Below are 27389 nucleotides of genomic sequence, written 5' to 3'. Positions count from 1 at the left end.
TCAGATCACATTGTTTTATTTCCTTGTATGTCTTTAGAACTATACCATAATGTTCTGCCTGAAATAGACTCTCTCACCCTGATTTCACATTCTCTGCCTGGTGAAGAACTTAAAGGCTTAAAGATTATTTATTTTAAGCAACTCTATTGAAGTGAATTCACATACAATAAAATGCACCCACTTTAAATGTGTAGTGTGTAATTAAATTTATTTAACTTTTAATAAATGTATGATATGCTGTCGGAGGGAGTACAAATGATACAACCTCTTTGGAAAGTAATTTGGCTTGTGTCAAGTGAACATTTAAAATTTGAAATTCTCTGATCCATTAACCTACTTCTAGGAACTTCTTATCTAAAAGTAACATCATGAATACGTAAGGTATACTCAGAAGTTCTGATTTTTTTCATGGCAGTAGTGTTTGTAGTAGCCAATGTTTGAAAACATGTCATAACCAATGTTTGCAAAGACCTGAATATTCATTGAGGGGAAATGGTTGAATAAATCAATACATCTACTACTATGGGATAGTTATGTACAACTGTGAACATAAGTTTTGTATAAGAAATAATACCAGCTTGGACTAAGAAGGGTTGAATAGATGAGCGAGATAAATGATTTTAAGGAAGATAAGTTCAAAAGGATTGGGTGATATTTTGGAGGGGAAATGAGGGAGAAGGAAGAGTTGGTCTTGCCTCCAGTTTTCTGGTTGTGGTGCTAGACTGATGGTAGGGCAGTTATTAGATATTGAAAACTTTAAAAACACTAAATTGGAAAAGGAAGATCATCTATTTTAAGTATTTTCAGTTTGTGGGGATCTTGCTATATTTAAGTAGAAATAGGTAATTTCTGGATCTGGTACTCATTGGAGAAGTCTTGACTGGAGATACATTGCTGTGCTGCTAAAGCAGCACATGTGAACTTGCTCAGGGAGACAGGTTAGGATAGGAAGAGAAGGGGACCTAGAATCAAGCCTTGGGAGACACAACATTGAAGGTTAAATATGAGGAGGATAAGTCAGTGAAGGAGGCAGGGAAATTGTAGTATTTTTTAAAATTAAAACATAGTTGATTTTTTAAAATTAAAATATAGTTGATTTCTGCTCTACATCAAAGTAGCTCAGTTATATATACATCTCTATGTCTATATATTCTTTTTAATATTCTTTTCCACCATGGTCTATCCCAGGAGATTGGATATAGTTCCCTGTGTGATACATAATAGGACCTTGTTGTTTATACATTCTAAATATGATAGTTTGTATCTCCTAACCCCACACTCCCAGCCCATCCCTCTCCTTCCCCGGTTGGCAACCACAAATCTGTTCTCTATGTCTGTGAATCTATATCTGTTTTTTTTTTTTTTTTTTTTTTTATTACTCAAATGAATTTATCACCTCTGTAGTTGTATAATGATCATAACAATCTGATTTCACAGGATTTCCATCCCACAGCCCAAGCAGATCCCCCCACCCCCCAAACTGTCTCCTCCGGAGACCATAAGTTTTTCAACATCTGTGAGTCAGCATCTGTTCTGCAACGAAGTTCCGTCTGTCCTTTTTTCAGATTCCGATTGTCAGTGAAAGCATTTGATGTTGGTGTCTCATTGTATGGCTGACTTCACTTAGCATGATAGTTTCTAGGTCCATCCATGTTGCTAAAAATGCTGGTATTTCGTTCTATATCTGTTTTGTAGCTAGGTTCATTTGTGCCATATTTTAGATTCTACATATAAGTGATATCATATGGTATTTGTCTTTCTCTTTCTGATTTAGCTCACTTAGTATGATAATCTCTAGTTGCATCCATGTTGCTGCAAATGGCATTGTTTTGTTCTTTTTATGGCTGAGTGGTATTCCATTGTGTATATGTACCACATTTTTTTAGTCCGTTGAGACTGTAGTATAATTGAATACAAGGGAAGAAAGTATTTTAAGGAGGAACTGATCAATGTAATGTCTTAAAATGCTCTTTGTTCAAATGTGTGGCTAATCCTTAGCAACATCTCTTTCAGTAAAATGCTGGGGCAGAAGCAAAGTTGAAATAGGTGAAATAGTGAGTGATAGGAGAGGAAATGGATACAGTAAATTAAGCTGTTTTGTAAAAATTGGAAAGGTACTTGTGATATTATGTTAGTAGTAGGGAAAGAGAGAATAAAAATCCAACTACTTAAAAATTGTATGTATGTACAGAAAAGCAGTGAAAATATATCAAAATAATAATAGTATTTGGTTTAAAATAGAGGGATTATGACTGAATTTTTTTCGTTTGTTTCCATTTTCCTGTTAATAAGCAAATATTTAATAATAGATAATAACAAAATATGGATTATTTGTTTATCATTAAGAATCCAATTAAGAAACAGAAACCATGCCGGTTATTTGAACGAAGAGAATTTCATGTAAAGAGTTATTAACTAGATATGAATTTAATTCAGAAAGTGTTAGATTAAAAAGAAGAAGATAACGTGGAAGTGGCTCCTACAGGAAGCAGCTGTGGCTGAGGGAGTATGGGGAAGAGATTTTAATTACTAAAACTTAGAAACTTTAAGAGAAAGGGACTGTACAGAGCTGAAATTCAGACCTCTGATGAAACTGTGCTGGCAGGTGTCTTTGGCATGAGAGTTGAGGGTGATGAAGCTAGTTCTGCAAGGGTTGGAAAAACTGCAAAGTGGATTCACCTGACACTACCAAAAGGCACTTTGGTTGCTGCTGATGTGGAAGGTTAAGCAGAGCAGTCCACCATGGGGCATGAACATCTGCAAATTTTTGATGGGGATACCAAGAATACAAGCCCTTGACACCTCTTTACCCATGTCATCAAGGTTCTGCTTGCAGGGTTGAGTTAATGTCTTACCCTGGATGACTAAGCTTGCTTTCACTTACTATAAAAGAGATCCTCCAGACTCAGTGTTCTTCTCCTGTAACACAACCCCCTGTGTGTGCAGGAATCTATCATAGGCCCTTTGGGTCATCTCTGTGGGACTTAGGAGGGGCTAAGGATGGGACGTGTGCAACCAATGTAAGGAAGCTTGAAGCTCTGGCTGATGCTTTGCCATGAATAATGTCAGTATCTCTGATACAGTAGTCTTGTGTCTTCGCCCAGTATTCATGAAACTGTGATAGGCTAACTTGTTAGCAAACAGAATAAAATCTTAGATTACACCATGAGTTCTGAAATATTGTTTGCAGGCTCATTCTGAGTCGGAGGTGTGTTTCCACCTCTTTATTAACCAGCAGTTTTGTGGTAACCTTCACTTGGTCCTCAGGAACGTCTGCCTAGCCTTTGAGGATGCCCCTGTTCATAGTGAAAATGGAAATTCATCTACAATGCAGTACAGAGAATCCAGAAGAATATAAGAAAACGAGTTGAGAGATTTAAAATAGATTGAGAAGTTTCAGTGAATGTTTAGTAGAAGTCTCAGATGAGTTTAATGGAATAAATGATAGAGGATCAATATTTGAATAAAAAATCAAGAATAAGGAAGAGATATTAAAAGCTACCAAAGAAAAAGGGCCGAGACTTACAAAGAATGACAGCTGATAGCAGAGTTCTCAGCGGCAATAGATGCCAGAAGACTTTGGATTAATATCTTTATACTGCTGAGATAAAATAACTGCCACCAGTTATTTTACATTAGCCAAATGATCATTTGAGAGGAAGGACAAAGTTGTGCAGTAAATTAGTAAAACATTTTAAGTGATTTAATTATTGATTATAAAAATTAAGATTAAAGAAGGCACAGAATAATCTATGTTTATATCTGTATTTAAATCTAATATAATGAAATAGTCAAGCAAGAACATGAGCTCTGGAGCTGGACTGCGTGGGTTTAAATTCAGGCTTACCACGCACTAGCTGTGTGACCTTGGGCAAGTTAACTACTCTGTTTTATTCCTCCATTTCAACTGTAAAATGGGGTAACAATAATACATACTGGGTTGTCTTGATGATTAAATGGGTTAATATATATTATTATTATTATATATAATAAACTATCATATATAATAAATTATTCTATATAATATATATTGTTATATATTATCATCATCCCAAGATTTTTGTAGAATATCTTTAAAAGTCCTTAAAAACCTTTGTATGTTAACATTGAATACCTCAGGTAGAGATGGGATTGGTACAGAGAAGAGAGAAGATAATTTACTTGTTTATTTTAAATATCTGTACCTTTTTTTTTTTTTTTTTTTTTGGTCTTTTAAGGGCCACACCTACGGCATATGGAGGGTCCCAGGCCAGGAGTCCAATTGGAGCTGTTGCTGCTGGCCTACTTCAGAGGCATAGCAATGCCAGATCCAAGCCGCTTCTGCGACCTACACCACAGCTCACAACAACGCCAGATCCTTAACCCACTGAGCAAGGCCAGGGATTGAACCCGCAACCTCATGGTTCCTAATCGGATTCGTTTCTGCTGTGCCATGATGGGAACTCCATTAAATATCTGTATCTTTTGGCTTCTTAATTCATTCAACACTTGTTGAGTGCTCAGAATACACTACACAGTGTTAAGTACTAAGCATACAACAGTGAATACGAGAAAAAAAAAATCCCGTTCAACCATGGCCTACATTCTGCTGTGAGGGTAAAAGGCAGTAAACAAGATAGGCGTGTGAGAGAGTATGTGTATACACACAGATACTGCTACATATGTACACTGTTAGCGCTAAGTGCTAAGGACAAAGATGAAGCATGAAGGGGGATGGAGGGTTCTTAATTTCAAATAGAATGATCAGAGAATGCATGTGAAGGTAATATTTGTGTAAAAAGCTACAGGAGACAAAAAGAGACCCTTGAGGATTTTATTTATAAGAAGTGTTTAGTTGAAAGGAACAGCAATGACAATTAGTTAAAGTTAGTGAAGTAAAAGCTTAATGGGCATTCTCAGCAACAAAAGAGGTTATTGGGGCCAAGAAGGTTACAGGAGGGAGAAGAAAGGAGGGAGTGATTTATAGCTGTGGCTTTTACTCTGAATGAGATGGAAAGTCATTTGAGCGTTATAAAGTCTTGACTCCCCCCCCCCCAACATTCTAACTCTACTAGGTTGAAATAGGCAGCAAAATTGTTACTTCAGTGATTTAATACTCCAATAAAGAAAAAAAAAAAAAAACAACTGAAAGTGTACATAGATTCTAATATTACTTCCTACTTCAAGAATATACAGTGCTGGAGTTCCCGTCGTGGTGCAGTGGTTAACGAGTCCGACTAGGAACCATGAGGTGGCAGGTTCGATCCCTGGCCTTGCTCAGTGGGTTAGGGATCCGGCGTTGCCATGAGAGGTGGTGTAGGTTGCAGACGTGGCTCGGATCCCATGTTGCTGTGGCTCTGGCGTAGGCTGGCGGCTCCAGCTCCGATTCAACCCCTAGCCTGGGAACCTCCATATGCTGCAGGCAGCGGCCCTAGAAAAGGTAAGAAGACCCCCCCCCCCAAAAAAAAAAGAATATACAGTGCCTCTGGGTTATCTTTTGTGTTACCGTAGGTCTCATTGCTTATGTTTCTGTTTTGTTTTTGTTTCTTCTTTTTGGCCACATCCAAGGCATGTGGAAGTTCCCAGGCCAGGGATCAAGCCCGAATCACAGCAGCAACCCAAGCTGCTGCAGTGACAGTGCTGGATCCTTCACCACTGTGCCACAAGAGAACTCCCCATTGCTTATGTTTTAAAGCTCTTCATAGCCTCACCACATTCTATCTGTTTAATACCATTTCTTCCAGTTCTTCCAGACTTAAGTAATTCTTCCAGTCCTAATGTTTCTAAGCCTAGGACCAGTTTTAGCATAGTTCCATTTCTTAAAATTTATTCTGATAAAAATAACCGAGAGATTTTATGTAATGGCCAATGAATACATTAAAGTTTCCTTCTGTAAGTAAATATGTTGGAAATGTTCAAGTAAATGTTGAGGCTCTTAAACATGTAAATAATTGATTCACTTTCATCGTCTTCTTAGTCAAGAATCCTAGTTCCAGAAAACAATCTATTTTGTCTAGTGATTTATCAGAGGGTACTGACTAGCCAGCAGAATCTTTGGGAGGGTTATGAAGTCAGATGTTTTTGTTTTAAAGCTTGGAAACATGCAGCCAGGAGATAAGCTCAAGCATACTCTGGGGCTTTAATGGTACGATCCAGCACCAGCTCCATGCCCTCTGTTGCTCAGATGTTATCTGTGAAACTAGGGACCAGTCACTAGAACTTCTCTCAGAGTTCCCACAGAAGAATCGGACACTACTTGAAAGACCACTGCCTCAGATCATTTACTTTTTCCTTCCAGGTAATTGCATGTTTACGTATACTCAGCAGTGCTTAGGCCGTGTCTTGAACTGGAACGGAGTCTGGGAAAACTTTAGTTTAGTTTTGCAGTCTAAGAAGGTGTACTTGAGAGGAGATTTGAATGAGTGTTGAGACTCTACCACATTCGTAATAAAATAAATGAAAATAAAAATGGTAGTGGAGGAGTTGCCATTGTGGCTCAGCAGAAACGAATCTGACTAGTATGCTTGAGGATGCAGGTTCTATCCCTGGGCTCGTTCAGTGGGTTAAGGATCCAGCATTGCTGTGAGCTGTGGTATAGGTTGCAGACTTGGCTCTGATCTGGCCTTGATGTGGCTGTGGTGTAGGCTGGCAGCTGCAGCTCTAATTTGACCCCTAGCCTGGGAATGTCCATATACCACAGGTGTGGCTCTAAAAAGCCAAAAGAAGGAAAGAAAGAAAGAAAGAAAAAGTCTTTAAGCCATTTTGAGTTTATTTTCGTGCATGGTGTAAGGGTATGTTCTAGTTTCATTGATTGGCATGCAGCTGTCCAGGTTTTCCAGCAATTCTTGCTGAATAGACTGTCTTTTTCCCATTTTATGTTCTTGCCTCCTTTGTCAAAGATTAATTGACCATAGGTGTCAGGGTTTATTTCTGCGTTCTCTATTCTCTTCCATTGGTCTGTATGTCTGTTTTGGTACCAGTACCACACTGTCTTGATGACTGTGGCTTTGTAATATTGCTTGAGGTCTGAGAGAGTTATGCTTCCTGCTTGGTTTTTGTTTCTCAGGATTTCTTTGGCAATTCTGGGTCTTTTGTGGTTCCATATAAATACATGGATGGAACTAGAGACTCTCATACTGAGTGAAGTAAGTCAGAAAGAGAAAGACAAATACCATATGATATCACTTATATCTGGTATGTAATATACAGCACAAATGAGCCTTTCCACAGAAAAGAAAATCACGGTCTTGGAGAATAGACTTATGGTTGCCCTGGGGCAGGGGGAGGGAATGGGAGGGATTGGGAGCCTTGGGTCAACGGATGCAAACTATTGCTTTTGGAATGGACTAACAATGAGATCCTGCTGTGTAGCACTGAGAACTGTGTTTAGATACTTACAGTGGAGCATGATGATGGGAGAAAAAATTATGTATACATGTATGTGTGTTGAGTCCCCATGCTGTACAGTGGGGAAAAAAAAACAGTGTGTTGGGGGAAATAACAGTAAAAAATAAATTTAAAAAGATAAAATTAAATTTAAAAAACCATAAAAAGGAAGAAAAATTTAAAAATCAAATGACAATGGAGCATCCTTTTTCAACTACAGACTAACAGTGATCAAAAGTTTCACAGAGAAACAGCTCCTTATAAATTCTGGTAGGAAAATAAATTTGTGAAATATGTGGAGAACAAATTGGCATTCATTATCAGAATTACAAATGCATAAATCCACTGATTCAGCAGTCTCTTGGAATTTATCTTACAGAGTCATATAGTTTGGAAACAAATGCCTATCAATAGGAGACTAACTAAATACTTACAGTATTATCTCTACAAAGGCAAATTCTGAAGCCACTAAAGAAAAGGAGGTGATAGACCTTTGTGGTATAATAATTGAAAGAAGCAAGTTTAGAATAGAGTATATGGTATTCTGTGTTTGAGAGACACAAAGACAGAGATGAAGATTGTATATACATACCCTGGGATAGAATCTCTGTTTCTGAGCAGTTAAAAATGAGGATTTAATGTGACCTGCTGGGAACCATGTAAACCATGGAACCTATTTAGCACAAAATATTTACTACATGTTTAATGAACTGATAGCTGTTTGCCTTGTAGAAGGAACCATGTGGTCAAGGGATAGGACTAGAAGAGAGACTTATGTTTTACTTTGATACATACTTTTTGGATTTTGTATTATTTTCCTGCATTGGATATTAATTTGTTTTAAATTAGCTGTTGCTGAAAATTGGGAAGTATGTCACTGATTAGTTCTGCAAGTGAAATGAGAATGCTTTCTATTTAGGAACAGTTTATGTTTGCAAGTCATTTTACCATTTTAATGTTTTATGCATAAAAGCGCTACAAAATGTGTGTAACAAATACATCGCATTAATATTTGTTCTGAGTTAAGAGCTTGGTGCCTTTGTTCTCACAGTAAAGCATGAAGTAAAGCAGTGCTATTTACTCTCTAATGTAATTTCTTTACTAACATATAAATGTTAATACAGCAAGAACTGAATTTTTTTTGCTTTCGCTTTTCTGAATTAATGGCATGAATATGAGAAAATTATAAAAACTTTTACCTTAAATTGTTACATTTTTCACTGGTATTTTTGCGTGGAAGTAGATAGTCAAGGAAATGGTATATTGTAAATTATGAGAGTATCTAGTTAAAGGTTCTGCTAAGTTTTTCCCTCTTTAAGGAACCTTGCAGACCATATTGCTTTGTCTGCTTGTACATATTCTTCTCTAATTTATACCCCAGTGATGTTAGTGTGCCTTGTTTAGTATGATCTCAATTTAGAACTTTGATCTATTCCAGGCTTCCAACTACTAACTTATTTGAAAAGTCTAGTAATATTTTATCCAGAATACCTGACTGCAGTGAAAAGATGGAACCTTAACTGTCCAATGAATTTGAAATTAATTTGAGAAAAGATAGGCTTGGGGCATATAGAAGAACATACCACTTTTCCTGGTAGGATGTTATGACCTTATCTCCATTCTGAGTCTCTATAAGTCATTTGTCTCCAAAATTAGGTATGCATATCTGTCTGTTGGAATACACTGAGATAAATATTAGAAATTTTACTATGTATGTCTTGGTAGTAGTACATAGTTTGTGAACCACTGATGTTTAGACAGTTTACTGTTTTGGGTACCAAACGAAGCAGCAGTTGGAACCAGGGGATAAAGCATTTATAACTCCAGAATAAACTTGAAAAGTGAACATAAACTTTTTCTTATCTTTTAATAAATGTGGTTGAATCTGGATGGAAAATGTTGAGATAGAAACGTGCTTATTATAATTCAAGGACATTTATCTAAATTGGGTTGCTTCTCTTTTTTTTGTTTTAATATTTGTACTAAGCTTGTATACCATGGATAAAAACTTCATAGCCTAGTGTTTTCTTTCAGATTTTTTTTTTTTTTTTTGCCAGCTGAAAATGCGGATAATATCAACACCAAAACCCTTGCCCTTTTCTTTCAGTTTATTTTATTTTATTTTTATTTTTTCTTAGAGGAAATAGTATTTCATTTTTTTTTTTTTTTGGTTCCTGGTTTTTTTGGGGGGATACACCCATGGCATATGGAAGTTCCCAGGCTAGAGGTTGAATCAGAGCTGCACCTGCTGACCTACACCACAGCTCATGGCAATGCCAGATCCTTAACCCACTGAGCCGGGCCAGGGATCAAACCCACGTCTTCATGGATACTAGTTGGGTTTGTTTCCACTGAGCCACATAGGGAACTCCTCTTCCAGTTAATTTTAATTTCAAGCCATTAACATTGGGTAGCTTTTTCCTTGGTGTCCGTCCACTGTACAGCTGTTTTCTCTGACTGCTGTATGCTCCATGGCACCAAAAGAGATGCCACTTTTTCCCCTTGTTCTTTCATGTGTCTGGTATATCGTGGTATGCGTCCTATGAGAAATCAAGAAGTGTTATTAACAACAATAATTTCATAATTTATGAATGTTCATGTTTTATCTCAGATATTCAAGATTAAAGCAGTCCAGTTGGCTGAGAAGCTCCTTCCTGCCTTTAACACACCTACGGGGATTCCCTGGGCAATGGTGAATCTGAAAAGGTAAATTTTATGTTGATGTGGTTATTCCTGTTGTAAATGAATTAGATTAACTGATTTTTGACATTAAAAAAAAAATTAGAAATTTCTAATGATTGGCCCCCAAGTACTTTTTAAGACTTAAACTTTTTTCCTTGGCATATATAGAGAAGTATATTTCTTTAAAATATCGTCTGATTTTTAAAATATGTTCTTTACTTCGAAACATTTAGCTGTATTCCAGTTTCTGCTGCTTGTTTCTCTCTCCCTCACCTGTATTGTTATAAAATAGCTGTTTCTTTAAGATGTGCTTATTCATTTCAATTTAGTGCCATAAGGGACTCAAAGTGCTTTCCCTCTCTTCTCTTTTGTACACAACCTGTTAATCTTTTTCTAAGTAAAATGGAACACGATATACCTTAAAATCAGGGCTTCCTATGGCTGAAGTCTTACTAATTAATGATAAGGGAGGACATAATTTCATGACCTTGACTGTAGGGGTCCCTTTTATGGTATTTACACTATTGAGGTTCACAGTGAGGCATGATTTTATGATAACTTTATTTGGAAAAACTAATCTATTTTAGTCATTTCTTTCTAACGGAAAACTTTATGAAGTTTAGATTTACATTGAGAGATCACTATTTAATACTGAACATTAAATCTAACTTTCCTGTTCTCTCACTCCATATACTGTATATAATGTAAACTCCCTCTTTGTGAGGAAAACGCTAGGTAGAGTTCCAGACCAACCTCCACAGGCCAAATAATGTTGCGTACATACTCGATTCTTTCTCTGACTTTGTGATGTTTATTTGACTTCTCATGTTTCCTGAATTATCACTGTTGGAGTCATATAACTTTCTGATAATAAGAATTCTAATTTAATTGACCTATAATTTAAGTCTGAGATAAAGAAAGACTGAAGAATGTTATTATTATTACGTTTCATCTATATAGAAAAGAACTGAAAAATTGCGAAACTTCAAAGTTAGATTGAGATGAAAGTACGGAGGTTTTTAAGGACTATGTCTTGAACATAAGTTTAATTTTCATATTGTATCTTTTATATGTTCATACAAATACATATTTTACTTGAGTTCATAGACCACAAATGGACGTATTTACCTTTTTTTTAAGGTTTTTGATTTTTGGTTGAGTCCTATGTGTCTCTCACACATAGGCTTTCTTCCACTCTTGCTGTTTGAAAGCCAACTCATATTAACAATCTGACATTGTTGGGAGTTCCCATTGTGGCTCAGTGGTTAACGAATCTGACTAGGAACCGTGAGGTTGCGGGTTCGATCCCTGGCATCGCTCAGTGGGTTAAGGATCCAGGGTTGCCATGAGCTGTGGTATAAGTTGCAGATGCGGCTCAGATCCTGCATTGCTGTGACTATGGCATGGGCTGGCAGCTACAGCTCCAGTTAGACCCCTACCCTGGGAACCTCCATATGCCACAGGAGCAGCCCTAGAAAAGACAAAAACAAAACAAAACAAAAAAAACACAACCAATCTAACATTATCTCCTGTAATATCATATAGATACAGAAACATAAACATACATACTGGAGGAGCTTTAAAAACTTTTTTTTTGTCTTTTTGTCCCTTTAGGGTCGCACCCATAGCATATGGAAGTTCTCAGGCTAGGGGTCGAATCAGAGCTATAGCCACCGGCCTACGCCATAGCCACAGCAACACAGGATCTGAGCCCTGTCTGCGACCTACACCACAGCTCATGGCAATGCTGGATCCTCCTGGATCCACTGAGCAAGGCCAGGGATCGAACCCGTAACCTCATGGTTCCTAGTCAGATTCGTTTCTGCTGCGCCACAATGGCAACTCCCAGCGTTTAAAATTTTTATGCTTTTCTGCTTCATATTTTTCTCACCCAACAAAATCTCATGGAACTACTTTTCCAGGTCATCCCAAAAGCTTTAAATCAATCTTTGTGATGACTACCGTTAGTTTATAAAAGAACTTTGTAGATCATAGAATTCTCTTTTCCCTGTTCTGTTACTTGTATGTTGTCTTTATTTATACCATTTTTTCATTCCTAGGTTTTAAAATTTTTATATATTCAAGTATGTCTTTATTAACTGAGGTTTTTAATCTTGGTTAAAAGGATTGTCTTCACCTGTATTTTATAGTCTTGTGGATATCCACAAAATGTTTTTATAGTACTGCTTTTTTAAAAAAGTTCATCAAATATGATGTTAACTCTAGATTTTTTTTATCAGTCGTCTTTCTCAGATTGAGGAAGTTTTTTTCTCTAAACAATTAAAATAACTTAGAGTAAAATTATTTAAAAACTTTTATTAGATACTATTCTTACTGGGCTCTTTATGAAGTGTTTTCACAGTCTTAAATATCATTTAATTATCCTAACAGCCGTGTGAACTAGATATCATAAATTCTCGCATTATAGATAAGGAAACTGAGTCTCAGAGAAGGCAAATATCGTGCTTAGGTTCCTAGGGTTAACTAATGCAGGACGAGGAGCCTGTGTGCTAACCAGTAGTTAAATTTATTATTTTTATCTTCTACATCTCTTTCAGCACCTCTACCAAGTCACGTATTACTCTATTCTGCATACACTTTACTAGTAATTCTAAGATATGGTTCTTGTGTCTCTAAAAGCTCATATTGATCCATATTTGTCATTTGATTTACCTAATTTAATATTTATCTAGGCGATACAGAGTTTAAAAAATGAACGCATGCTAAAAGATCTAAAACCAAAAGCATCAATCTTTCTATAAGAGAAAGATTTATATTTTTAAATCCTCAAAGTTCAAGAGAATGGTTTAGAGTTCTAGTAGGAATAACCCATGAACTCTGCTACTTAAATAATTAATCTGGACTTTCAGTTCCTGCCGAGACCAGCTCAGCAGGATGGGGCTGAAGAACCGGTGCTGTGAAACTTAAGGGAAAAAGTTAACATAAAACAAGACACAGAGACATTTATCTTAAGCAAAGATCGGAACCAGGGGACTCAAGGTCTCGAGGACCAAGAGCCCTGCCTCAAGAAACCACACAAGAGCTTTTATTGTGCTCTTTAGGATTATGTCAAGTGAGGAGGGGGCTATAGGTGGAGGATATAGGTTTCTTTTTTTTATTATTTTATAAGTTCTTTTATTATTTTAAAAGTCACATAGCTGGTTGATGGTTAAGCTTTTACTCTGACCTTTAGGCATTTAACAAATCATTAGCATTTGAGGAAGCTTGGCATAGCATTTCAGAGAATCCTCACTGTGCTTTGGCAAAGGGCATACCTATTTAGGCAGGGCAACCCATTGTGCCTAGATTTGCACCTTGGTTCTCTTTGTACCACTCATAAACCATTTGGGGCCATGAGGTTCTCTTTCTCTTATTCTTTAGAGGACATCTCATGCTGTGCAAACGGCATGCCAATCTGCACAGGTCCAGGCATGCCTAGACGAACGCATTGTGTCCTCATAACTTACGGCTTTAGGTCTTTGTTCTTAAGCTTAAGTCATTTACCATCACTGTGACTGTTTTTCAAGCAGGAAGATGGGGTAAAGTAAAGCAGGACAAGATGGAGTTTTCAGCAAAGAGGCTAAGAAAATATTGTAGAAACATGTCTCGTGACAAGTTCCAACCATGGAATAGCTTATACCAGGTTAACCGTCCCACCAAAAACAATCATAAAAGCTTGACAAAATGATTTGAAGGGATTGGAGAGCGACTAATGCACAAAGGACTTAAGGGGCTCTGGTCCTAAGAAAAAGTCATCTCCATAGGAACACTGACTTTTCCCCTGAGGGCGTATTCTAAACTATCCTGCAGGGCACTTGAGGCCAAGCCTAAAGTAGTGGCTATTTGAGGCAAAGGAAACTATGGTCAGACCTTGGAGCTGCCAAAAGGCTGAGACATGAGGGACAAATCTCAAGACAGGAGGGAACTGCAGAGGAAAAGCCCCAAAATTTATGTACAAATTTCCCTCAAATTGTTGACTGATTGTGTAACTGTGCATGCATAGGGCAAGCCTCAAAGAAATAGCACTTGGAGGCTAAGGGGCAAAGTTGAAAATCTAACAGCTACATAGTACGAGGGAGACAGAGGTTAGCCTAAGCTGCCAAGGTGAATGGTCTTGTGAGTCTGTGTATAAAATAAAAAGTGAAAAACCTTATTTAGAAGTTAGTATTTTGAAGTGTTTAAATGCATTATGAATAAGACTTTTATTTGGGACTTTTGGCCAGAAGTCTTTTACATTGAAAAGGGATTTCATGTTTATGCTTGACTATACTATAATCCATTTGCCATCCTGAGGCCTGGGTGATCTTTCTAGGTGGTATGTTTATTCCTTAAATATTATATTACATTCCTTACAATTCTCCATGACTTTCTATCATACTTAGAATAAAAACTTAAAATTTTTATTATAATCTACAGAATTTCTGCGCAATCTGGGTTATACCTAGCTCTCTAACCTCATCCGGTAACATTCGCTTCTCCTTCCTGAGCTCTAGCCACACCAGCCACCTTCTTTTTCCTCAGGGCACGTGGATTTACTGTTTCCTGTACTGGGAATTCTCTTCTAGAGCTGTTTTTCAGTGGTTCCTTCTCATCATTCAGGTGTCAGATTAAATTGTGTCATTTCAGAAACACTTTCTTTGAACGTTACGCATAAAGTCTTCTAATTTATATTCTCTGAGTAGTACTCAGTATTCGGTTACTCTGTTTATGTTTCTTCTTAACAATTGTCACTATTTAAAGTGGTCTTATTTATTATGGGAGCAGGAATGTTAAATGTCAGGTTCACTACTGTTACCTCCCAGATCATAGTGGGCACTTAATATTTGTGAAATGAAGGACTTTCTCACATAGTTACTGTATTCATATTTCTTCCTTCATTCTCATGTTTAGCTTCAAAAAATGTGTTGATGGTTATTGCCTCCCATACTTCCAAAAACAGTATAAAAATAGCACAACAAAAATAAAGAACTTTAAACAAGGTAGTGATACATCCTAATACCTATTTTAATGTTTTCTCAGCACAGCATACTGAATTGCCAGTATACAAGTAGATATAAAGGAGAAAAATTAACAACTACATGGCACTGGGGAGACAGAGGTTAGTGTTTAAAGCTGCCAAGATGAAGAGCCCTTAGTAAATACCCCAGGCTTTTAGCTAAGATCCTAGAGGACCACTCCTTAGAAGTAGAGGTTAATCTGAAATAGACTACCCTTAACAACACCTAAAACCAAGGAAATCTGCCTATACTCAATCCAAGGAAATCTGCCTATACTCAATCCATGTCTTAGAAGAAACAACCTTCTGAGAAAGAACATCCAAAGAGTCTATACTTTTTTATTTATGTAGTCCAGCTTCCAATATAAATGTATAAGGCAGGCTAAAAATAAAAAGTAGGACAATATCCTAGAGATATACCTCCACAAATGAAATGAACACAAGATTATTCACTATAAAATCTTTCATAATAGCAAAATATTAGAAATATGCCAAAGGACTTCTAATAGAGGAATGATTAAATACATTGTATTTATTCGTATAATGTAGTAGATTTCATATAGGCACTGTCAATATTGGGAGCAGGATGGTTCATTATTATGATACTATCCTGTTACATCTTTGGTCCCATAACAATAAATGAAGGTTGCACTTCAAGGTTTGAAACAATGTAAAATGCTGTCACACATTTTCATATGTCTCTGGGATGAGACATTTCAATTGGAAATCATTAATGTCATGGAGTCCTGTGCATCTGTGAAATAGAACAACACAAAATGAGAAAGTCGTTTATGAACTGATATGGAAAGCCTCCTGAGGTATAGTAAAATCCAAGGTACAGAGCAGTATGTTTACTTCATTATGTTTTGTTTAAGAAGGAGGAAAATAATGTACGCTTAGATTGCTTATACACGGATAAATTTTCTGTGCTAATACATAAGAAGCTAATGAATTCTATTTGAGGCATGGTAGGGGAAGAGAGATGAGAATGAAGTAAAATAGGTTTAATATATACTTTTCTATATTTTGATTCTTAGAACATGTGGATAGTCTATTCAAAATAATTTTAAAGTAATATAATTATAGAAATAAGTAAGCTATTGTGTGAGATAATCTCTAAGAGATTTATTTAAAATTTGTGTATTTGTTAAAAAATGTTTTGTTTTTTTTTCCCTGATCCTGTCTCCTTTTTATCTTTTCTTTCATTCAGTGGAGTAGGACGAAACTGGGGCTGGGCATCTGCAGGTAGCAGCATTCTTGCTGAATTTGGTACCCTACATATGGAGTTCGTCCACCTCAGCTACTTGACAGGAGACCCGGTTTACTACAAAAAGGTTGGTTTTCTTGACTTCTTTCTTTGTTTGTTATAAAAGAATCCTTTAGGATTTACCCCAAAGACTTGGCTAATGCTTAGAAAATGTTTGCCTTTTCAAAAATTATGTAAAGAACTGTCCCTTCTATTTAGAACATATCTAAAATATTTACTGTTATTTGAGAAGGTATAACCACTAGTAGGTTTTTAAAAAATATTCCATTAGTATCTCTGTTTAGCATTGTCCTGAAGTTCCTAGTTAGCATGGCAAGACAGGATAAATGGAACGAACCAAAAGGAAAAGAATTAAAAAGGAAGGAAGAAAACAGTGATTATTTGCAGACTGGATGAGTACCTAAGACAGTCTAAATTACTAGAAATAAGAGATTAAGCTATTTTTTGAATAAAAGATCAATATAGATGTTAAAAATCAGTAGTATTTCTCTGCACCAGATAGAGGAGGCAAGAAAGTACCATTTGTAAAAACATACCTTATGTGGTAGGTACAAAAGTGTAAGTTTCCCACAAGTAAATCTAACAAAAGGTAAACAAAGTTCAAAACTTAAATGACATTGGAGAAAATCTTAGTAAATGGAGAGATGTTTTATGTTCATGTCTAGGTAAACAATATCATAAAAATTTCGGTCATCTCCAAATTGATCTCTGGCATCAATTCAGTGCCAGTCACTTACCCAATGCCTTTTTTTTTTTTTTTAAATGGAATTTGACCAGACACTTCTAGAATTTAAATAGAGAAACCTTCAAGATACTCCTAAAGAAAAATATGTTGGGTGGATTTGCATTTCACCGTTTTCAACACTAACAGTGTGATATTGTTACCTGGAAACAAGTAAGAATGAAGAACAGAATAAATAGCCCTTAGACAGATCCATATATATGTGGAAACATTTTGACAAGAGTTGCATTGTAGATTATAATTCCAGGATATTAAAGGCTTAAATTTAAAAGACAGGATCTAGTAAAGCTGAAAATACATAGACCCTATAACCCAGCAGTTCCACTCTTTGGTATGTACATTTACATCATATACATTAAAGCATTGTTTGTATTAGCAACTTAAATAAGATTTTTTTTTTTTTTTTTTTGTCTTTTTGCCATTTCTTGGGCCACTCCAGCGGCATATGGAGGTTCCCAGGCTAGGGGTCAAATCAGAGCTGTAGCCACCGGCCTACACCAGAGCCACAGCAACGCGGGATCCGAGCCGCGTCTGCAACCTATACCACAGCTCACGGCAACGCCGGATCGTTAACCCACTGAGCAAGGGCAGGGATCGAACCTGCAACCTCATGGTTCCTAGTCGGATTCGTTAACCACTGCGCCACGACTCCTTAAATAAGATTTAGTACAGCAGTGAAAATAAATTAGTTATGGTCACATTCACCAATCAAAAGAGTATAATACAACTTTTATAAAATTTATTTAGAGATTCAAAAGTGATTTTAATAGAGTCAAGGTAATGATGACTCTATTTGTGGCGCAGTGGTTAACGAATCCGACTAGGAACCATGAGGTTGCAGGTTCGATCCCTGTCCTTGCTCAGTGGGTTAAGGATCCGGTGTTGCCGTGAGCTGTGGTGTAGGTTGCAGACGCGGTTCAGATCCTATGGTTCTGTGGCTCTGGCGTAGGACGGTGGCTACAGTTCTGATTTGACCCCTAGCCTGGGAACCTCCATAGGCTGCTAGAGCAGCCCAAGAAATGGCAAAAAGACCAAAAAAAAAAAAAAAAAAAAAATCAGGGCTGTGACCATATCTAGGACAAAGGCAATGATTGTGAATGAGTAGTGGCAAACAGAGCAGCAAAGGTTATGTAGTGTTGTATTTCTTAAATTGGGGTATGAGTAGAATCTCTATATATTTCTTTCTGTGTATGAAATCTCTCATTAGTTGAGAAGAATTTTCAGGTAGAGATAGCAAAATGGAACCAGATCACAGAATTTTCCCTTTCCTGATTAAATGAACAATAACAAAAATAATAAAGACCAGCAAAATAAATCATCAACAGCATCAATGAAAGAAGGAAAGGCTGCCACCTCATGTCATAAACATGTGATAGCCAAAAGGAAAAAGAAGCAAAAGAGTTCTGTTATGATACCTAAGTCTTTTTCCTACCCTATCTTGAATCCTTACTGGGCAGAGAAAGCAAGTCAGCAAATTCCTGATATTCCTTATTAATCTTACAAGAGAGACCATTGCCTAAGGTGTTCAGCATCCAGCTGCCCTCAGCTCCAGAGGGCTTCTCACCTTCTATCCTCCTTGAGCACATAGGCTTCAGGAAATGAGTGAGCACACTAGTGCTCCACATTTCAAAGTGTGTTCAGGAGGGGAAGGATACCCCTGCACACAAATTGTAGGAAGGAAATTGGAGAACAATTCAGCTATACTGTATCAGACCAAAGTTCAGGTCAGAGCTGATCCAGTTAAATACGAGCAAGATGAAAAGAGAAAGCAAGACGGTTACGCAGATAAGTTGCAGGAAACAAAAGCAGCGTGGTAAATAGCATGTAAAAGACTGATAAAAGTTTGAAATTTTATTTTATTTATTTATTTTTTTTTCAGTTTGAAGTTTTAAAAGTCACTATGAGTAATCCATACCTTAGTAGAGATTAAATTCAGTAAAATTAGAATGCAAAACCATTTAATAAAATGATACAATAATGTTGCAGAGCTAAAGAAACTGAGACCTACATAATGTATTTCTATAGGATAAATGAAAAACAAATAACTTTACGTATTTGAAAACTGAATTACTGACATGATATAAAGGCAACAGATAATCACAGTAAAAATAGGGGAAAACATAGATTAAAAGGTGATAAAGTTGTGAAATAGAGGTTAAGTTGACATGTGGTATTTCTTAAGTGGAGGACCTAACATAGAAATCACCTAAAAGCAATAAAAAGGAGAAACAGAACTGTGAAGTCCATTGTTAACAAAATTAAGAGCTACTTGATACCTCGCATAACAAAATAGGAAGAAAGACTTGTGTAAACAATTAAGGTCAGAGAGAGATTTGGGTGACTGAGGAGAGAATGTTTGTGGCTGCAGATTTCAAAAATAAAAAGCTAATAGAGCAGTTCTCTGAAGTGAATAATATATCTTGAGGTACAAAACCAAATCTTCATTAGCAGCAGTGAGAACAGGATCACAAGCAGCTGGTGGATGCATCCTTGGACCCCTCCAAATATGATGTGTTGAGAAGCTAGAAAAACAATTCAGTTAGCAGTCTCACCAACAAGCTGTTTGTGCCTGCATACTTTGGTGAGGGAGGAGAATGAACGACAGATTCTCTAGGATTGCTGGTTTCAGTTGCCTGAAGAAAAGCAAAGCCTTAAAAAGGCACAGTCACATCTGAACTCTCCTTATCCTTTTTTGTCAAAATTCTTGTGAATCGCTGATTCAAGAAAAATAGTGACGAGTAAATCATCAAAAAAGAACATGTATAGAATTTATACAAAAGTATTATCAGGAGTTCCCATTGTGGCACAGCACAAGCAAATCCGACCAGGAACCATGAGGTTGCAGGTTTGATCCCTGGCCTTGCTCAGTGGGTTAAGGATCCGGCATTGCCTTGAGCTGTGGTGTAGGTCGCAGACGTGGCTCAGATCTGGCATTGCTGTGGCTGTGGCGTGGGCTGGCAACTACAGCTCCGATTGGACTTCTAGCCTGGGAACCTCCATATGCCATGGGCGCTGCCCTAAACAGACAAAAGGCAAAGAAAAAAAAAAGAAAAAAGAAAAAAAATTATCAGATTAAAAGAAAAAAGAGGGAAGGAACATGAAAAATAAAGATGGCCGAAAAATACCAGAAAATAGCAATTGAAGACCTGGACCAAACATCACCATGAGAAAGAAGATAATGAAGATTCTTATGAAATAAGAATATAAAGAGAGATAAAAAGTGGTCAGACATAAGATGCGGTATCAGTAATCAAGTGTATGAAAAAACTTAAGTTATTTTCGAAACAAAAGGCAAAATGAAAGCAATACAAAGAAAACATTCAAAATATAGTATGAAACTTAGAAGACAAGATTGAGTCAAGCTAGTAAACACATGGAAATTAAAAGATAGATAAAAAGATTTAGAAAGGAAATGATAATGTGAAAGAGAAACAGAGAGGATTCAGTGGATGCTTTATTTTCAGAAGACAAAAGTCCTTTCTTTGTATTAAAAGGAATAATGTTATGATATCTCACTATTTTCTGGGCTTGAACATAGCATTAGTCCTTTTAATACAAAGTTTCTAGTCATCTTTCGTTTGGCTGTATTCTGATATCCTGTAGTTTTAGGAATGGCTTCAGGGATGCTATATTACTTGTGTCTTTCACGTTTGAGACCAACTCTGTGTATAGCAATCTCAATCTGAATAATTACATGAAACAGGTTTAATCAATTCAGAATGATGTCATGAAAGATGAAAAAGTTAGCATTCTTTTGTCTTCTGAAAATAAAAATAATACATACACACACAAAGTGAGGGATGGGAGATAGTGTAGTTTCTGAGTGAGGGGAAAAAACAAAGCCTAGATCAATGTAAAACCTTAGTGATTTTTTTCATTAAGTGTATTCTTTATTTTGCTTAGGTTATGCATATTCGGAAACTACTTCAGAGAATGGACCGTCCAAATGGTCTTTATCCAAATTATTTGAACCCAAGAACAGGTCGCTGGGGACAGTGTAAGTATTTCTATTACAACTGATGCTTTGTTAAAAGATTGAAAACTGGAGTTCCTATCATGGCGCAGTGGAAACGAATCTGACTAGGAACCATGAGGTTGCAGGTTCAATTCCTGCCCTTGCTCAGTGGGTTAAGGATCCGTGGGCTATGGTGTAGGTCACAGACGCAGCTCGGATCTGGTGTTGCTGTGGCTCTGGCGTAGGCTGGCAGCAACAGCTCCGATTGGACCCCAGCCTGGGAACCTCCATATGCCGCAGGTGTGGCCCTAAAAAGACAAAAAGACCAAAAAAAAAAAAAAAGAAAAAAAAAGAAAAGATGGAAAACTTTTGCTTGATGTAATGTTAAGTACACTACATGCAATGTTAGAAATCTCAGTATATAATCCTGTGATGGACTGGTACTATTACTTTTGGCAAGTTTCTGATCTCTTATAGCTTCAATTTTTCTGTTTGTAAAGCGGAAACATTAATAACCTATCTCACAAGAGTATTTTATTTCATGGATTTCTAAGTACTTTGTAAAATAAAGTGTGACATTTGTGAAGGGTTATACTTTTAAGCCCTAATTTGTAAACTATATCATTGTGTACGTAAGAGCATTGCTTGAAATAAGTATTTAGTAAAGGAATGTAAAGAACAGTTGAGTACATTAAATGTTAATGGGGTGACTTTTCTTGGACAAACCATGTCTAGTCATTCATTTTAAAGAAGGTGTCAGTGTCTGTTATTTACCAGGCTCTTGAATGAAGATACGGACAGAATATATAGAACTTGGTTTGAATTCGAGCAGATCCCAGGCTAGCAGGATGGGTAGGCAGACACACTTAGAAGTTGTTGAAATATAATGTGATAGATGTTGTCATAGAGGAATGTACCACTTGTTACGTGAGACCATGTAGAAGTGTTTTCTCTGGTTCAGGACATTGTTTTGTATGAGGAGGGGGTGATTTTCTTCTTAGAGTTTTAGAATTGATCTTTGAAGGAATTGATTTTTTTAAAAAAACAATAAATAGCAAATTAGTTCTATCAAAAAAATAAAACACAAGTGGACAATATACAGGTGTTCATATTTAATCCTAAAAGTGGTTTGTTGAAGATAAATGATAGGTACATGGAGACAGTGTAATATGACAGTGTACTCTTTCTGTACAGACTGGGTGCTACTTTACTATAATATACAAAGACTACCGTATTTAATACCGTATTTGTATCTTCTCCATAGACTGGTCACAAGAGACCTTTGTCCCTCTGTCTTCCCACTTCACCATGTCTCTAATCAAATCAGTGAAACTTTTAAAGAGAAGACACTGTTCTTTTATCTATTAACTTGATAAAGGAAATGAACACTTCCCTGTTTCCAGCTTCAAAAAGTATGAAACTTTGTATGATCTTTGAACCAGTGATTCATTTCTAGGCATTTATTCCAAAGAAATTTTCATAAGTTTTTTGTTTTGTTTGTTTTTTGTCACGCCTGTAGCATGTGGAAGTTCTCAGGACAGGGATTGAACCCACACCGCAGTAGCTACCCAAGCCACTGCAGTGACAACGCTGGATCCTTAACCCTCTGCACCACAAGGGAATTCCTGTTGAGGCTCTTTACAGTAACTTTGGGGTTATTTATAATAGGGATAATTTAGACATGTTATAAAGCACTCCTGTCCAATAGAACTTTCTGTGATGATGAAAATGTTCCATATCTGTCTTAGTAAAGTAATCACTAGCATGGGGTTATTGAGCACTAGAAAATGTTGCTAGTATGGTTGTGGAACTGCATTTTAAATTTTATTTAATTTAAATGTATTTGTGATTAGAGCCTACTGCATCGAATAGTTTCTAAACATCCTATGAAAGAAATTTGGTTATAAATTATAGTTCCCTCAGATGTGATATAAAATATAGCCATTAAAAGTTATGTTACAGGATATTTGGCATAGATAAATATGAAATCTAGAAAGATACTTAGAAAGAGAAAGCAAATACTGTAAGAATAGAAACCAGAGTGTTGTGTTTTTTTCTGAATGGTTTTCTTTTGTTTATGTCTATTAATCTAAATTTGATTATGGGCATGTCTTATCAAATAAATTTTGAAGTAAGATTAAAAGCATTTTTAAATAAAAAGATGCTGTCTTTTACATCAAAATCTTAGAATACTGAAAAAAATAAATTGCTCTTTGAGAATTGCCAGCCTTTGAAATGACTAACAGTATTGCATTGATGGCATCCCGATTATTAAAATGATAATTTCTCTTCATCAAATGGTGTTGTGAAAACTGGATAACCACATGAAAAAGAATGAACTTGGGAGTTCCCTTCGTGGCGCAGGGAACACGAATCCGACTAGGAACCATGAGGTTGTGGGTTCGATCCCTGCCCTTGCTCAGTGGGTTAACGATCCGGCGTTGCCGTGAGCTGTGGCATAGGTTGCAGACGCGGCTCGGATCCCACGTTGCTGGGGCTCTGGCGTAGGCTGGCAGCTACAGCTCCGATTCGACCCCCAGCCTGGGAACCTCCATATGCCGCGGGAGCGGCCCAAGAAATAGCAAAAAGACCAAAAAAATAAATAAATAAATAAAAAAGAATGAACTTGGCTCCTTGCCTTATACCACATATAAAAATTAACTCAAAAAACATCAAAGACCCTAAACTTAAGGACCAAAACTATAAAACTCTCCATGAAGAAAAGAGGGGCAAATCTTCATGATCTTAGGTTTGGCAATGATTTCTTCAAAAGTGCGGGTGACAGTAGGGAAAAAAAAAAAGATAAATTGGATTTCATTAAAAAAGGATACTGTCATGAGATTGAAAGACAGCCCACAGAGTGAGAGTTTATTTGCAAATAAGTGAGTTAATATTTGCAAATTATCTATCTGGCTTAATATCCAGAATATATAAAGAACTGCTAAAACTCAACAACAACAAAAAATCAATTAAAAAAATGGATAAAGGATTTGAGTAACGTTTCTCCAAAGAAGGTATTCAGATGGAAAATGAACACATGAAAAAGATGCTCAGCTTCATTAGTCATTAGGGAAATGTAAATCAAAAGCATAATGAGGAGTTCCCGTCGTGGCGCAGTGGTTAACGAATCCGACTAGGAACCATGAGGTTGCGGGTTCGGTCCCTGCCCTTGCTCAGTGGGTTAACGATCCGGCGTTGCTGTGAGCTGTGGTGTAGGTTGCAGACGCGGCTCGGATCCCGTGTTGCTGTGGCTCTGGCGTAGGCTGGTGGCTACAGCTCCGATTCGACCCCTAGCCTGGGAACCTCCATATGCCGCGGGAGCGGCCCAAGAAATAGCAACAACAACAACAACAAAGACCAAAAAAAAAAAAAAAAAAAAAAAAAGCATAATGAGATGTCACTTCATACCTACTAGGATGACTGTAATCTAAAGGACAGATAATAAAGTGTTGGTGAGGGTGTGGAGAAATTGGAACCCTCTCACACTGCTGGTGGAAGTGTGAAATGTGTAGCCATTGTGAGAAACAGTTTGGTGGTTTCACAAAAAGTTAAACATAGGATGCTCAGTGATCCAACAGTTCAACTCCTAGATTTGAAAAGCAAAATCTCAAACAGATCATTCTCCACCAGTGTTCACAGCATTATTCACAATACCCCAAAGTGGAAACAACCACAGTGTCCATCGGATACCAACAAAATGCAGTGTAGCCATTCAGTGGAGTACTATTTAGCTGTAAAAAGGAATAAAGTTTTTATATATATATCAAATTCCCTTTGATATATATATCAAATTCCCTTTTTAACTGCAACATAGATGGACTTTGAAAATATTATGCTAAAATGAAAAAAGCCAGTTATAGAAGGATAAATATTATATAATTCCAGTTATATCAAATATCTAGAGCAAATTTTAGAGACAAAGTGTATTAGAGGTTATCAGGGGCTTGGGTAAGAGGAGACTGGAGAGTTAGTGGTTAATAGGCACAGTGTTTCTGTTTGGGGTGATGGAAAGGTTTTGGAAATCATGGTGATGTTTGTACAACATTGCGAATATAACTGGTGCCATGGAATAGTACACTTAAAAATGGTAAAAATGGCAACTTAATGTCATACATATATTTTTTACCACAATAAAAAATTGCTGTAAAAAACAATTCTTCATTCATACTTGTTTCTTTCCCACAAAATAAATTCAAGTTACTTCTTTAGAATATATTCACTCTCAGCAGTTACTAATTTTGAGAATGTTATAAAAGAGCTATTCACTGGTTGTTTTGGCAAGAGGTCTTTAAAATTCTAGGGGAACTGCCCTGCTGTTCCTTTAGCAGCTGCAATCCTTATTAAATTGTCCAATTTGTTCCTTTTAGTGTTTTTGTATATTTTATATCAGCTTCTAAAATGTATATCAAATTCCCTTTTTAACTTTGAGCAGTATACATCTGTCATAACTATAAATAGTCTGCAAAACAAACAGTGAATTGAACTGAAATTTAACAATTCAGCTTTGGCTAACTGTATTTATAATTAGAGTCATGATAATGTCTGTGACATGCACACAGCCATCAAGAGAATAATTATGGTAATTACCTTTAGGAAAAATACTTGGTAACAGATATAAAAGAATATAGTCAAGGCCTAGATTTAAAGGTACGTAATTGGTATCTTTTTCTTAATTTTTTCACTGGGTTTTCTAGTACTTAGCCTATGACATTTAATGACATGTGATTACAATATAGGAAATTTATAATTTATCATTACTGATTTTTAAAATTTTATACTACTAATTTAAAAATTGAAGGAAAAAGCAAGAATAGGTGTAATATTTGGAGTTAGAAGACTAGTTAGACTAATTAGATTAGTTAGACTAATCAGGCTTTCGTGCTTAATAATTTAGATAAGTTACTTAACCTCATGCCTTTGTTTCTTCGTCTGTTCTAATTGTGCTTATTTTAATAAGATGGTCATGTGAGTCATATTTATGCAATAATAAATATAGCACGTGATACAAGTATTAATTTTTATTGTAGAATTTCCTTTAAGAACACTTCAAGAAATAGCTTCTTAGAAACCTGCCATTAACTTCATTATGTGCTAAGACATAATATGAACCATTGGTATTTAGTAATATTTTATAATGTGTTCTCAATTTCTGCATTTCAAAAGGACCTTGGAGTAACGTGGTTTACCAAATTGGACACTAAGGCAGGCATGGTTCAGTGGTTCAAATAAGACATTCAGACCACTGTGTGATAAATTCCATAGTTAACCATGGATCTCAGGCTTCTGCTATGTATTTATTAATGAAAGATATAAATTTCCACTGGAACAACAGTCTAGTATTGCTAGAGAGAACCTCTTAGGCAGGACGGGGTCTCCATCCTATAACCTAAGTAACCTGTAACTAAATCGGTAAACCCTCGCAGTAATTCATAAATCTAAAAGTCATTTGCCCTAAACCATGATGCCAAAGGCTTTTGCCTTTCCCTGCTTCTTTCTCATTATTTCATTTACTTTAATTGTTATTTCTTCTTTATGTTTTCTTTTGCTACTCATTTGTTAATCCTTAGCTGTATAACATATCCAGAAATGTATGTGTGAAAGGAAAAAGAAAATGTGCAGAAATTTAAAATGCCCTGCATTGTTATTTTAATAACTTTGATAAGTGTCATGCCCCAACGTACCATATGTGTCCTTTAATCACTTCATGCATTCTCTCTGCGTGAACTCCACCATGGGTCAAGTATATTTTTATAAACCCCAATTTTGTAACTCCCAAAGGTATACCCCCCAACTTAGCTCTCTCTGGATTTCCACATATCTGATTGTCTGTTTGTCATATACGTTTAAATATCCAAAATTCAAACTCCTTCTACTTTAAGCCATTTTCCCCGCTGGTATTTCCAGTTTCAGTGAAGAGTGCCACTCTTACCCACTTGCCCCAGCAAGAAATCTATATATCATCCATGATTTCTCTTTCTTCATTCTTTCAGTAAGCACCTTATAGATATCACGCCAAAAGAGTACTGTAGAATCAAGAAAGATTAGATTAAGATGTTAATAATAAGCATAACAGTAAGAGGTGGTTTTAGTTGAGGTTGAAGATAAACCGGGGGTGGGGGGGGGGTTCCTGAAAAGGAAGCAGGAGAGGGTAGAATCCAGAGCCGATGGAGTGCATAGACCAGAGAAGGAACATTTCTTCCTCTCCAGCAGGCAAAGGGAACACATGCATTGATAGGAGGAGGTGCGGAAAGTTGAAAGATACAGACTGGGGTCAGTGATCTATGTTTTTCTGTGAATTAAAGGCTTCATTATCTTCTAAGAGTAAGGAAGAAGGTAGAGCCGTAGAGGTCTTTTGAAGACGAGATTTCAAAAATCTGCTTTA

The 27389-nt window shown here is 36.5% G+C and overlaps 1 protein-coding gene across 1 annotated transcript in view; it reads left to right on the top strand.

The window, feature by feature from the left end:
* Positions 1-27389, top strand: part of MAN1A2 (mannosidase alpha class 1A member 2) — a 162204-nt gene that overhangs the window by 78579 nt on the left and 56236 nt on the right. Inside the window, exons 6-8 of the mRNA XM_001927622.7 lie at positions 9977-10071; positions 16254-16377; positions 20956-21049. Coding sequence (XP_001927657.4) covers positions 9977-10071; positions 16254-16377; positions 20956-21049 — 313 coding nt within the window. The remainder of the gene's footprint in view (positions 1-9976; positions 10072-16253; positions 16378-20955; positions 21050-27389) is intronic.

This window comes from Sus scrofa, chromosome 4, assembly GCF_000003025.6.
Source record: "Sus scrofa isolate TJ Tabasco breed Duroc chromosome 4, Sscrofa11.1, whole genome shotgun sequence".
In the NCBI taxonomy this organism is placed as follows: Eukaryota; Metazoa; Chordata; class Mammalia; order Artiodactyla; family Suidae; genus Sus; species Sus scrofa.
This window is presented reverse-complemented; position numbering and strand designations above follow the sequence as displayed.